Genomic DNA, 13,169 nt, shown 5'->3' on the forward strand with positions numbered 1-13,169 from the left:
GTAGTATGGTGTGTTGCAGAGTTGTAGTACTATAGTACTAGTGGTGGATCGGTTAATGAGGTTAATCGTTAATTATAATCTAGCCACTAGGAAAATGCTGCGTCACTGCTGCGGCAACTACTGCGATGCTGCTAACTTCTACTTTGACCTTCCAGCGTCTTCCAAACGAGCTACCATTGGAGTCGAACGTGCGTCGGTCTCTTCATGCATTCACACTCTTGCCGCTTCGTCATATCCGAGTCTGGGGTTCCAGGTCACTTCCTCGACCCCAGCAATCCGTTATTTCGGGCTTTGACGTGGCAAGGGGATGAGGGAAGAAGGCATAGACGAGGAGAGAATCATCAGAGAGGCCTTCCCAGGTTTTGGGCAGGGACAAGGACAAAACCGTCGATCGACGGATCGGCCTGTGACCAGGTGCAATCATTTGGCGCTTGGAGTCTGGAACTACCGCACCCATTTGCAATGTAGTGAGTTTTATCTTATCATTCCTTCAGCTTTCTACATTCTCATGCTAACAGACTGGGTGATTGTATTGTATATTCTCGCCTGAACAGCATGCATGTTGGCGCTAATTACTCATATCCAGACGAGTCACTCGTGGTGAACCATGTCTGCCAATCCATATGTTTTAGCTACTTACAAGCTACTCATGCACTACATGTGCAATGCAAATTATGATGCAAAACCCACTGAAGAGTCTGCATTATAGCATGAGTTACCACTGCCACAAGCTTCAATTTCCAGTAAGTAAGCTACTGTCGCAGGCACACTCCATATAAGGAAATAGGTGCTGCAACAAGTTGCGGTCACTGAAATTTGAAACGCCAACCCCTTGCTTCAGCCCCTACGTAGGTGTAAGTAGGTCAAGACTGTCGTCCCTTAACCGTTACGCCAAAAGGCAGTGATAATGAAAGCTCATGTTTCATTATCTCGGACAGTATTTATGCTGATTATGGGAACTCAGGTAAGCCACCGGGCTTACAGTAGGATACAACATCAAGTATTGCTGTAATTTAACGATCAGCGCACTGGCAGCACCTTAGAGGCGAATACCGACTCCTCTGGAGATGGCAGCACACAGGCGAAGGAGGAATTCATTCTAAAACTCGCATGGACAATACTCGTGAAACTGACAGATAGGGCTTCCATCCCATCCCAACCACCTTGGAGACTGCTAATTAGATTATGAAAATGAGCTCTAGGTATGCTTCCTGCCTTCCTAAACATCCCTAAGTTAGCATTCGCTGTAGCGCGGGCCAGATTTCGGCGACAGCGGCAGTGTGGCTGCTAGTGCCAATGACCACCTCATCTCTAGTAGTTAGTAACGCGTGCCGTGACCTCGAAAGTGACAGCAAAAAAATTCTCATGGAGACCTAAAACGCGAAGGAACAGTGCACACGCGTCGGAACTGTAGTATCCCTGCTATCCCTGACAGATCATGTAGTGAGCAGGAACTCGAGAGTTGGTTAGCTCGTCAACCACCTTGGTCACTCGATTATCAGCAAGTTCACTTAAATGATTGTCGTCATATCCTAAGGGGTGTAATCGATAGCAAGCAAGCACGGAAGCAGCTAGTGTAAATGCTGTATGATAACGCCCGAAGTGAGTGTAGATAGTACGCCCTTAACTTTATGGCTGGTTTGGAGGTCACTGGAAGGTAGAAGTAGTGAGCAGCAGGCGTAGTTGATGCGCACTCACCGTTTGGCAGCAGCGGTCGGGGTAGTAGGTACTCTTCGGCGGTCTTCGCGTAGTCCAGGGTCAGACCACCCGCGCCTGGATCTCCGTAACAACTTCCGCTGATGGATACTGCATTTGTTGACCCACTGGGCAAATTGACGATGCATTAGACGTGAAACCCTGGCAGGAAAGGCGGTTAGTCTGCGCGAACTGATACCCATCGTCCTGGCGTATAGCCGCTGTGGATAGGACGGGACTCAGGCAGCAGTTTTCACGAGCAACCTCGGTTCTTCCACCAGTGTCTGTTTGATCCTGCTTGATCCTGCTTGATCACGCGTGGCTATGAATCATGATAATGGGGGAATAGGATCAAGGATCGTGAGTGTTGAAACGTTGATGGTTAAACTAACCGAGTGCGGGGCTATTAGCTAAGGTCCTGTAAGGAGCTGCCCCCTATGTTTAACAACTCCGAAGAACACAAGTGTTTCGAAGGTTGGATCTAAACCTCGAATGGCTCTCATCAAATGATTTCAGTAACCATCAAGTGAAGCGAGAAAAGATGCGAGCCAACTGCAAGTGTGTATGCATGTATCGCTCAAACGGTTGTCCCGCAAATTTGGCCAGCTCGCAAGTAATCAAAATTGGATGACTGTGAGTACAGATCTAAGGCTACGCAGCATCAACTTGAACGCTCTCGCCCGTCTGCGCGACTTGCTGCACGACCTCGCTGACACCTGAACCGCTATTGCGCTTCTGTGCGCTAGTAACCACCTCCAGCACGCTCGCTAGCCCCGCCTTCCACGCAACAAGACGCTTCTCCAGTGCCTCCCATTGCTCTCGCTCGAACGTGCGCGCTGACGAGCGGTAAACGTGTAGGGATTGGGTAGTCTGCGAGAGCTTTCCCGAAAGAAGACCGGTACGGATTACTGTAGAACACTATTCAAGATGATGCGAAACGACGGGATGTCAAGGGACATACCATCAATCGCCCACTTCTCTACTTGGCTCAATTCAATTTGAAGTGTTGACGCGATCTCTGAATACGGCAGATCGTGCCCGACGTGTGTAAAACCCAGTGACGCAAATGACAGAAGTCGAATCTTCCGCTCCAGCTGTGACGGGTCAAGTTCTGCAAGCAGAGATGCATAGATCAAGTATGGTGATATCATCTATAATGAGTTGACCCACCATATTTTTCGGGAACACTAGGATGACTTTCGAGCCATGAACGGAATTCTGGTAGGCCGCCATTCAAAAATACCTGGAGAAGCGAAAAAAGCTCGTGATCTTTTGCTGCTACAACAACATCCAGCTTGAACAATGGATCCAAGTCAAACAAGGAGGGTAAGCGCAGTGCTAAGGCTATGGCATCGATAGCTGCGGATTGACCATCGTGCGACGTTGGCAATGAAGAAAGATAGGAAAGCGTGTACTGATAAGCGGTTTCCCTGTAGGAACTAGATGTTACCCATAGAGCCTGCATGAGTTAAATGGAATAACGCGTACGGCTGGCTAGATTTTGTGAATGCATCGACAATGGACTTGAGGAACTGAGTGCGCTCTTCGCTAGAAATATTCCATTCTTGTAGCCACTGCTCGACATCTTTTCTGGATAGGCGCAAGGTTTCGAGTTGTCCATTTGCAGCGGCGACTTCTAGTAACGCGGTGTAAATAGGTAGGCGGAGAGCTGAATTACGAGGAGTAGCGTTGAACAAATTTGATATGCTGTCAGGGACTGAGCATACAGCCTAATAAAGGTGGTGAAAGCGTAGTACTTACACGCGGTACTTCACTGATGGATGGTCGGAAGGTGATGAGGAAAGAACACTCAAGAGAGATGAGATATGAAGTTTGGTTTCTGGTGAGTCGGCCGGCCATAGTGCCAGTAGGTGGGAGAAGAGAAGATTGAAATAGCCCTCGATCTCTGCGTTTAGGAATCAGATTTAATTCACTGCTGAAAATGCTGAGGATCCCCGGAACGCACCTTGCTCTGATCCATCGCCCAAACCTTTTGTCTGATCCAGCACAAAAATCAATACACACCGTCTTCTTTCCTCATCTTTTTCAATGGGTTCGGCCCCATCATCTGTCTTGACGATATCTCGGAAAGATTGCAACAACGCAGCACGTTCATCCTCCGTGCTACTTCGAGTAGCATACTGCACTAGCTCTTGTGTCTGGCAATAGATCAAGAACAAATCTTCGTACGGAGGGTAAGCCATACCTGTTCTTCGAATGTCCCCTCTGCGAACACTGATATAGAATCTGTGGTAGCCATTTTGCTGGACGAAATTTCTGGTCGATCGCTTGCAATTCAAAGTTCAAAGCTTTTGGACAACATATACAAACAACGCCGCCTCGCAGAAGTATGCCTAATTGCTTATTGTGCAGTGCTACCGTCTATCAGCAGCTGTTCTAGATCTCTGCTTTACTCTATAGCACTTTTTTGCATTTCTCGGAAATAGGCCAGACTCTCACTATCTCAATCATTCCTATATAGTCACCAGGTGGGAGTTATGTATGAGAACTGGCGGGTACTTCTACCGATTTAGAACAATATTTCTGAATCCAGGGTCCTAGCATATGAACTCATGTGTAGTGATCTGTGACATCGTGCTGGTGGTGGGAGGTGTGGGAGAACATCAATCTAACAAGAGGATGACTTAGTGAGGTACCGGCGCCGTTCGGGACTACAACCTTGGGACACTTGCTGCCTGACGGGCAGTGCTACATATTCTGAGGACGATAAACCCCTGTAGGCTAGTGTAAGCCCCGCGGGCCGTTTTAGCTGCAATCAGGTGCTGTGCCATATAGTCAACTTATAATCAGCAAGAGACCTCATGTAGATGAATGAGATTCTCCCAGCAGTACATGCGGACTGAGGATCTTGGAGAGCATGATCATTCCGGGAATCGACACGCCACAACGAGATCCCCCACATTGACGTCTATATTCTCGTATATAATAATGCGTCAAGTTCTCGTGAGTGCAAGCCTTCTCCGACTATTGCATACTGACGAATGAGACTTGTCTCTCTATTTGGGCTCCCCCTCGCAGCTGCTCTCGCTAGTGCAGTAGCACCCTTCAAGGGCTGTCAGCACAAGGTGAAAGAGAGCATTCATGGTCCAGCCCCGCGGATGGTACAAGCATTCTCCCGCACCCAAGCACCACATGCTTGAGCTCAAGATCGCTTTGCCTCAGCCCAAGTTCCCAGAGCTCGAGCAGCACCTCTGGGAAGTGAGCGACCCCAGCCACCCGCGCTACGGGGCGCACTTGTCGAAGCAGGAAACAGACGCTCTTACGGCTCCCCATCCCGAGACCTTGGACATTGTAAACGAATGGCTTGCCTCGCACGGCCTAGGCGGAAGAAAGTCTCATTCGTTCATCTGCAAAAGATTGGGTCACTATTCGTGTTCCAGTCGGCCTCGCCGAAGAGATGCTGGATACCGTGAGCAATGAAATCTCGTTTCCAGGGATCACGGCCCATTGACTGGTGGATGTCTAGACCTACCATGTCTACAAGCACGCTGAGTCCGGAGACAACATCGTCCGGACCACGAGCTACAGTCTCCCTGAGATATTGCATGACCACGTCGATCTCATCCAGCCTACGACTATGTTCGCTCGGTTCAAGGCTTTTAAGAGCACGCTGCACTGGGCTAACCAGGTGCCTGCGGTCTCGAACTCATCTAGCGGAACGATCACAGGGCCTGCAGGCAACCAGGTTGACGCAAGTTGCAACAGCACGGTCACGGTTTCATGCTTGAGGCAGTTATATAACGCGGTGGATTACAACACGTCTGCCACGAACGGCAACGAGCTGGGTCTCACTGGTTATCTTGAGCAGTATGCCAATAACATGGATCTCCAGCAATTCTACCAGCTCGAAAACCCATCTGCTTACGGTTCAAACTATACTTTTGTTTCCGTTAATGGTATGCTGCGCTCAAGGCTTCGCCAAAACTAGTGTTACTGATTTGTTCCACAGGTGGAATGAACAACCAGAGCTATGCGGCGGCAGGTATCGAGGCTAATCTTGACACTCAGTTTGGCTTTGGACTCACCTGGCCCACTCCTGGAACGTTCTACTCCACTGGGGGCGAGCCCCCTTTCATTCCAGATATGGTGACGCCGACTGATTCAAACGAGCCTTACTCATACGTGAGTTCGAGCCACCGCGATAAACATTTTAATGTGCTGATGTCTAGGATCTCAGTGGCTCGACTATGTTCTTTCTCAGCTTACGCTTCCTCAGGCGATCTCTACCAGTTACGGTGACGATGAACAGACTGTCCCGTACACTTATGCGACTCGTGTCTGTGCCGGTATGGCAGTTCTCGGTGCTCGTGGTGTCTCTGTCATGTTCTCTTCTGGTGATGGTGGTGTTGGTGATGGTGATGCCAACCCCGCCACACAATTATGCTACTCCAATGACGGGCGCAACGTCACGAAGTTCCTGCCTGCTTTCCCTGCTTCCTGCCCATAGTGAGTGATCTGTACCATCGAGGAGCACATCGACTAAAAACCGAGTGTAGTGTGACTACTGTTGGTGGTACTGTCAATATCCCAGAGACTGCCGTATTCTTCTCGGGTGGTGGTTTCAGCAACTATGTGAGCAAGTTTGACCCCTACCAGCAGTGCCTGCTTAACACACTTCCACCAGTTCCTTCGTCCTGCATACCAGGAAGCTGCCGTCTCAGAGTACCTGGCAAAACTCGCTCCCGGCACCTATGAGGGGCTCTACAACCCGTAAGTGCAATGAACTACTCCCAAAAGTGTACCTTTATTGAGTCGCTGATTCGCAGCTACGGACGTGTAAGTTACCTTTTCAGCATGCCAGGATCTCATTGCTAACATTCATCCAGGCTTATCCCGATGTGGCTGCGCAAGGGCTGAACTTCCTTATCGTCTACCAGGGCCAGACAGGACACGTTGGCGGCACATCCTGTTCTTCACCCACATTCACCTCGTTCGTTTCCATGCTGAATGACGCACGCATCAGTGATGGCAAAACCCCTCTCGGCTTCCTCAACCCTTTCTTGTACTCAAACGGTTACACTGCGCTGAATGATATCACCGCGGGCAACAACCCAGGATGTGGAACTGAGGGCTTCAATGTATGTCTTATCTGTGCACCCTCGAGTCGTGTTATTGATATGATGTCCATGCGCAGGCCACTATTGGATGGGATCCTGGTGAGTGCACATACTAGGCAAGTCGTTTTCTATTCCGGTGTTGACAGTACCTGCAGTTACTGGCTTTGGGACACCCAATTTCGAGAAGTTGAAGGCACTGGTATTGAGCATGCCCTAATAAGACATGCTACATAACGGGGATCTATGATATATCTAAGTATACATCATGGATGTAATAAGGTCACAAACCTAGAGACTATTTACGGGAGACAGCATATACTGTTTTCCGAACCGCGGCTTATTAGCGCAGCCAATTGTGCTTTGCTCCACACCGTGTGCGCACCAGTAAGATCTAGAAATCCCACCTTAGGTTCTCATATGGGCATGGCGTTTAGTAGATGCCGGGTATGAGCCGGTATCTTACTACCTTTGCCCACCTCTGCCATTCGTCTCCAAACATTGACTTCACGACTTCCTCCTCTTGGTTGATCCTACGCACGAGGCTTGTCACAGTAATCGTTCTCTCCACCAGCCATGCCAACATAACCGCTTTCAGTCCAGGGATACCCCATACCCCTGATTGTCTAAGCCATGAAGTCCCCGATCCGTGCAACATCACTATACCGATGTACTGCACAACGACTGCTGAATAGGCTGGATGGCGTACGATCGAGTATGGTCCAGTCGTGATAAGCTGGTGCTTTTTTTGGGCAGTGAGCTCGAATGTGAAAAAACGACCAAGGGTGCGAAAACACGACCAGCGGAGGTATCCTCCCACGGCAACAACTGCTGTGCCAAGAAGGAAAGAAGGAGTAATCGGCACGTCCTGGATCCTTGAAAGAAGTGGACCGACTGTGTTTTGTATCACGCTGGGAAGTGTGTTGGGGCCTGCCATGCGAGAGGCGGCTATAGCGATTTCTGCGAGAGAAACAGCCCAGTAAACTGCCTGGGCAGAGTTCCATCAAAGGGATTGCGGACAACCCATGGAAAAGGTAGGTACCTTTGTGATCGGGAGCCCGTATTTGACGTGCTGAATGATGACCCACTCATTAAAAGTATCATGGACAACCTCATTCTTAGAGGCGACCTGGGGGGGTGTGAACGCTACGTGCACAGCGATAGCAGATGAGAGAATGAGTGGGATTTTGAGGAGTGACATGTTCATAAAGAACCCTTGACGTATTTGGTTGCTTTTATCCTACAGTCCATCTGCGAGCACAGCAGGGGCATGTGAGTCACAGAATACCCAGAAACTGAATAGAATGCGCTGTCAGTCTGATGATCAAAGTATCACTGAAGTTCCTACCCAATCTGATGAGCGCGGATATACTATATCTGCACCTTGTGACAAGTTTTCAATTCTTTTACACCTTCATTTGTCAAAACTTTGCGGGCTTCCTCGTGCGGGCCGTATCAGTATGACAGATGTCCTCGGCATACCGATTATGCCGAACGAGAATCTCAAATTTTATGGAATCAGAGATCTTGACATGGCTGAGAGTTTGACTCAACGTCCATAGTGAAAACTAGATTGTTCATATGATCACAGTATGAACAACATAGAATTGTGGGAACGAGCCTTCTCATTTTCGGAAAGTTCAACGCAAAAAGAAACCAGGGGGGTATCGCTAGGGCCGCGGAGGAGGGGACTCCTGTTGAGGTTTAGTCGCTAAGAACCCAAGGAATATGATGCTTTACTCGGTGAAGCCTATCCCTCATAGTCTATAGATGCGCACGTACGAGCAACTATGGTCTTTGATCAATAGCTAATGCATATGGTAATAAACATAAACAACACGGCACTTCTTTTCTCACCCATGACATATACACATGACGCCCAGGTACTTCCCCGACTCAGCAGTGGATCAAACGCATTATACATCACCCTTATCTCGTCATTCTTATGAACAACCCTATATTCACCGCTGCACACGTAGTAACCCCAGCAACAGCGTAACACATCAGACTCAGAGGCCCTTGCCATGAGTTGCGAGAGCCATGCCCGTTTAAATTTCGAATGAATTGCGAAAACAAACTGAGGCACTCAATTTACAGCAAGCATCAGTGTATTTACCATCAAGGCATATACTGCTCCGAGTGCTCGTACGAAGAAATCCCACAAGCAACATCGTGGCGATCGACTTCATATCATGCTATATAATCTCGCATCTCAGTTCGCTCAGCATGTTCCCGAGTTGGCAAACTTTCGTGAGGCTATCGCGCGGAACGATTCGAAGGATGATGTCGAATTCCTACGCAGCTTCTGACAATTCATTCCCACCACAAACTACGAATCTTATAAGCCATTCATAGCAAGGTCTTTTGGTACCCTTGCAAAGAGGCTGACGTCAAGAACATGTTTGCCCCTGACTGCCCTACCTCTTTGCCATGTCCAGTATGACATCTGGGAGAACAACGAAGATATCCCCAACTTATGGACCTCCCCTGCAATATCCAGCGCATCCCCCGCCAGAGGGTACAACCTTATCACCAACTTCTTTGAAATATTAGCAAGTCCTGCGAGGACGGTCAGAGCTCCAAGGCGGTGACGGTCTGCTCGATGAGCATTGGTTATCTGCGAATGGTAATGAAGCGGGACGATAGACTCAATTTGTGAGGTAAGTTCGTCTCATTACCTTCCCTTGTCCATGCTGATCTCTAGGTAACTTTTAGTCTGGTCAAAACAGATTCATATGTGGTCTCTTTAGTCAAATGCTATCGCGCTTCCTTTGTGCTGAATGCACTATTTGCGCTCGCAGACCGTCGGGTAACAGTTCGCTTCCTCTTTGCCAATATATTCGTCAATTTCTTGCAGTACGTAGAGGATGAATGGCCTCTACTTGTCGGCTGTATCGAGAAGGGTATCATCCCGGATGTCGAAGACCTCGGCCATTTGCGCACCTTTAGAGGTCATATTTTTGTTGATCATTACATTCAGCTCACTGTTCTCTCAGAAACATCTTATTCCCAAACCTCGTGCCGCCGAACTTCGCGAAATTGGGCCTCCTGGCATTCAGGGCTGGGCGGTCCTAGCAACTCAAAAGTCCCGTCATACGTGGGGCTTAGGTTCGCCACTTCCTGTGGCACGGTCCCTGTATTCTTACCATACGTCTGGTCCCCGTTGGAGTGGGGCTTGCCCATGGAGTGTCCGGGGTCCCGGCGGTGTTCCGAGGTCGTAGCCACTCGTATGCATCGACTGTAGTAGCTTAGTCATCACCTTGCCTCACCCATCGCACCTCCATTGTGTGAGGCTTGAAGTCACTTCTCTCAAGTGGGCCTCTAGGCCCACTCCACCGTACTCCGTCCATGTCCTCAATTAAGAATTTGGTGGACGATCGAACTCGAGATATTTCCAACAGGCTCCAAATGCAATGATCATGCCGATCCCGTCCAGGCTGGCATCTGTCATGAAAGCAAAGGCTGCTTGCTGGCGGATCTGGTCGTTGACATCCCGGAAAGGATTTTGGGCAGGGAGAAATCGTTTCTTTGGTTTTTCTGGCTTGTTCTCCACCAGTGGAATCACCTTTCGACGTCCGACCTTGCGGTTACCGTTGCGCTCAGTCTCCACATGCTGCAGGACCTGAGCAAAATCGGGGATAACCCAACTTTTTTGTGGCTCTTTGCGCGTGTCGATGATGTACTGATGTGATAGGACCTATTGCGGTGCAATGTTGCACGCCACTGTATGGGTGTTCGAATTGCAAAATATCCAGTCCTTAATTGCGATAACCCATACTGGGTACCACAGGATCTCCTGGGATCTTCACGTGCTGCTGCGACGGCAGCGATCAGTGCGACGACCTTCGACATCAGGTGTTGGTATATAGTTGCAGGTGCTTGATGAACAAGGGGTTGGTGGGTCTGTCGATGAACAGTTTGGTGCCGGAGCATCTTGTCCCCAATGGTGTATTGTGACTTCGCACGTTGTCTACTATCGGTCGGAAAGGAAAGGGCTAACTCAGTGCTAGACGCCAACCGTCCTGTGGATGGTCCAGAAGACGCAGTGATGGATCTACCGGAAGACGACACTGAGGCAACATGAGGAGGTAGCAAAAGTGCTGGTGCTGCCTTAGTGGCCTCTTGTTTAGCCAACGCTTCCATTGATTTGTAATAACTAGGAGAGTTGAGCACAGGTTGTGTAATCGAGGAGTATGAGGGGCGACGCGATGGTAGGAGGTGATTCGGATCGTCTGACGGTGGTGCTCCTAGAAGTGGAGCACGTGGATGCAGGGCTACTTGATCGGCAGCGCGGTATGATGCAACATCTTGAGTGTATATATATGCTGAATTTGCAGCTCGGGACAACGCAGCATCGGGAGTTCGCAGAGGTGCCGGATTCACAGTGCGGTATGATGCATAGCTCCTGGCAGGGAAGGGGAAATACATTGCTTGTCAAGCACTGTTGTGAATCGAGGGCTTGGTAATGTCACATTTCTTCCATTGGGTTCAACTCTTAACCTTGATAGCGGCCTGTGCAGTTATTTGGTATTGGTGAGACATTGTGGATCCTCAATTTAAGCATTGTCTATTGATGCCCATGCACCACCAATTTAGTGTACATCACATGAAGGATCCACACGATCTCTCACCGTTCTAACATGTTTACTACTCATGCATTGACAATATTAATTGCGCTGTGGGATGGCTGTGGCATATCATTGTGACTGTCCACAATTCGATCTGTGGCTGTGCCACATATATAACGTTGGACGCCTATTCAGTGTTGTGCACGTTTAACTTATCACGCTCAATTGGAGCCACTCGAGGGACCAATGTGACTTGACCTTACCTCTCTATCGCAAAACATGTCTTCTCTTTTATCGAAGTCGTTCGAAGCTCTCAAGGTAGATATCTTCTCCTATGATTTATGTTCCGTCTAATGGCTTCAAAAGATTACGACCCCACAACATACCGGGGATTCCATGAGACGACGCCCGTTCAAACTTGTGCGTCCGAAAAGGCAGCAAATGAACCCGTACACAGGTCTTCCTCATGTCCAATATTACGGATATGCAGTCTCTCCTGAGTGGCTTATTGAATCTGCGGAGCGACATTGCTTAGAAGCGTTACCCTCTCGAAATGCCAATGACTACGAGGGAACTACCATAACACAAGCATACGAGCTCATTCGGCATTTGGCGGGCATCTACAATCTAGCGTGCAATTTTTTTTTCAATCCCAAGGGTCACTCCGTGCCTCCCGAGTGGGTTGCCGCTATGTACGAACTCGATACCTAGTGCTGACGGCCATGACGGAGAGTGTTAAGATGCCAACAAAGGGGCTTGACCAGCCAAATGATATATCTAGGCAAATCTGAAACATAGCGCTCCACAGCGGTATACAGAAGCATGGGGGCCTCGGGCATCATGATTTGCGGACGTGGCTGCATTAAATGGAATGAGTCATGCGTGCAAGTAGGAGTGCTGTGACACTAAGTAGCTACAGACTATGGCACAGCCAGTTTACTAAGTGTGAACGGTGTCAAGCCTAGATTTCGGGAAATGCAGAAACGATCGATCAGTGATACTACTCTGATCAAGTCGACCTCACTGTGACTCGTTTCTTAGAAGCTCAAGATAACCATTCTGAGGCTCCTTCTTCATTATATGGACTTGTGGAACTACTTACCGTAGGCCTATTTGAATAGCTTACATATATCCGGGTTTGATTTTACTGAATGTCCTAGGAATCAGATAACTCAAGAACTGCCAGTCTGTGAGTAAGGTTGAGTCGTATCGCTTCCAGTGCATTCCCAATTAGTGAAACGGCCCTGCAGATGAAGACGACGCACCGCCCGCTTTCTCCACAATCGATGACGTGCTGCGTCATACCGTTCGCGTGACCGTCTCGATGTTGCTGGGGAACACAACTTTGATCTTAGCACGCCACACAAATCAATCGTAAATTCGATGTATATTCTAGGCATGACATTGCAATCGAATGTACTGTCGACTCTCGAAAATATACCGAAACTTGGGAACTCTGACACACCTAGGATCGAATTCAAGACCTCGATTGAAGTTTAGACACGAAAAACAATGATGCTTGATGTAACAGATGGGCAACAACACTTGAAAACGCGCAGCTTTCAGTATACACCAGGTATTATCAGATACTTCACTTTTCTCGCCCATGCCTCCCACTCTTCTCTGAAGGCTGAATGCATCATTTTATCTTCTCTCTTCATTCTTCTGAACAACGCTGCATTCACTACTGCACACGCGGCGCCCCCAGCGATGACAAGCGGCAACACTCCAGGTATCCGCGATACACCAGAGGCCCTTAACCACGAGTTGCGGGAGCCATGCAGAATGATGACTCCGATGCATACCATCATCATCCCTGAATAAGAAGGGT

At 48.8% G+C, this 13,169-nt stretch overlaps 7 protein-coding genes across 7 annotated transcripts; 3 read left to right on the forward strand and 4 right to left on the reverse strand.

Annotated features, from left to right (window-relative positions):
* Positions 1–2,227: 2,227 nt before the first annotated feature.
* EDB91DRAFT_1352529 (uncharacterized protein) lies at positions 2,228–4,035 on the reverse strand. Its single transcript, XM_041326158.1, has 7 exons — positions 3,902–4,035; positions 3,662–3,854; positions 3,457–3,601; positions 3,184–3,402; positions 2,866–3,125; positions 2,657–2,806; positions 2,228–2,603 (listed from the first exon to the last, which is right to left on the reverse strand). The coding sequence occupies exons 1-7, from the start codon at positions 3,953–3,955 to the stop codon at positions 2,347–2,349; spliced, it is 1,278 nt and encodes a 425-aa protein (XP_041168400.1). The 5' UTR covers positions 3,956–4,035; the 3' UTR covers positions 2,228–2,346.
* Positions 4,036–4,797: 762 nt separating this feature from the next.
* Positions 4,798–6,990, forward strand: EDB91DRAFT_1090259 (peptidase S8/S53 domain-containing protein; the record flags this gene model as incomplete). The annotated part of the gene is made up of 11 exons (XM_041316629.1): positions 4,798–5,007; positions 5,039–5,125; positions 5,183–5,612; positions 5,666–5,838; positions 5,894–6,162; positions 6,213–6,288; positions 6,341–6,426; positions 6,483–6,492; positions 6,543–6,794; positions 6,851–6,872; positions 6,920–6,990. 11 exons carry the CDS (start codon positions 4,798–4,800, stop codon positions 6,988–6,990), a joined length of 1,686 nt encoding a protein of 561 aa, XP_041168401.1.
* Positions 6,991–7,203: 213 nt separating this feature from the next.
* Positions 7,204–7,971, reverse strand: EDB91DRAFT_1066926 (uncharacterized protein; the record flags this gene model as incomplete). The annotated part of the gene is made up of 2 exons (XM_041314822.1): positions 7,204–7,758; positions 7,813–7,971. The coding sequence occupies 2 exons, from the start codon at positions 7,969–7,971 to the stop codon at positions 7,204–7,206; spliced, it is 714 nt and encodes a 237-aa protein (XP_041168402.1).
* Positions 7,972–9,372: 1,401 nt separating this feature from the next.
* EDB91DRAFT_1352531 (uncharacterized protein) lies at positions 9,373–10,036 on the forward strand (the record flags this gene model as incomplete). The annotated part of the gene is made up of 3 exons (XM_041326159.1): positions 9,373–9,425; positions 9,486–9,732; positions 9,767–10,036. The coding sequence occupies 3 exons, from the start codon at positions 9,373–9,375 to the stop codon at positions 9,989–9,991; spliced, it is 525 nt and encodes a 174-aa protein (XP_041168403.1). The 3' UTR covers positions 9,992–10,036.
* Positions 10,037–11,482, reverse strand: EDB91DRAFT_1186661 (uncharacterized protein). The gene has a single exon (XM_041320496.1). The coding sequence runs from the start codon at positions 11,196–11,198 to the stop codon at positions 10,332–10,334; it is 867 nt and encodes a 288-aa protein (XP_041168404.1). The 5' UTR covers positions 11,199–11,482; the 3' UTR covers positions 10,037–10,331.
* A 75-nt stretch (positions 11,483–11,557) lies between these two features.
* EDB91DRAFT_1341459 (uncharacterized protein) lies at positions 11,558–12,368 on the forward strand. Its single transcript, XM_041325736.1, has 2 exons — positions 11,558–11,656; positions 11,705–12,368. The coding sequence occupies exons 1-2, from the start codon at positions 11,618–11,620 to the stop codon at positions 12,047–12,049; spliced, it is 384 nt and encodes a 127-aa protein (XP_041168405.1). The 5' UTR covers positions 11,558–11,617; the 3' UTR covers positions 12,050–12,368.
* A 532-nt stretch (positions 12,369–12,900) lies between these two features.
* On the reverse strand, positions 12,901–13,169 carry EDB91DRAFT_1066928 (uncharacterized protein; the record flags this gene model as incomplete). Its single annotated transcript, XM_041314823.1, has 1 exon — positions 12,901–13,169. A coding segment is annotated over one exon (269 nt), but the record flags the coding sequence as incomplete, so codon positions are not given.

The sequence above is a fragment of the Suillus paluster genome (assembly GCF_016628075.1).
Source record: "Suillus paluster strain FC165 chromosome Unknown EDB91scaffold_552, whole genome shotgun sequence".
NCBI lineage: Eukaryota > Fungi > Basidiomycota > Agaricomycetes > Boletales > Suillaceae > Suillus > Suillus paluster.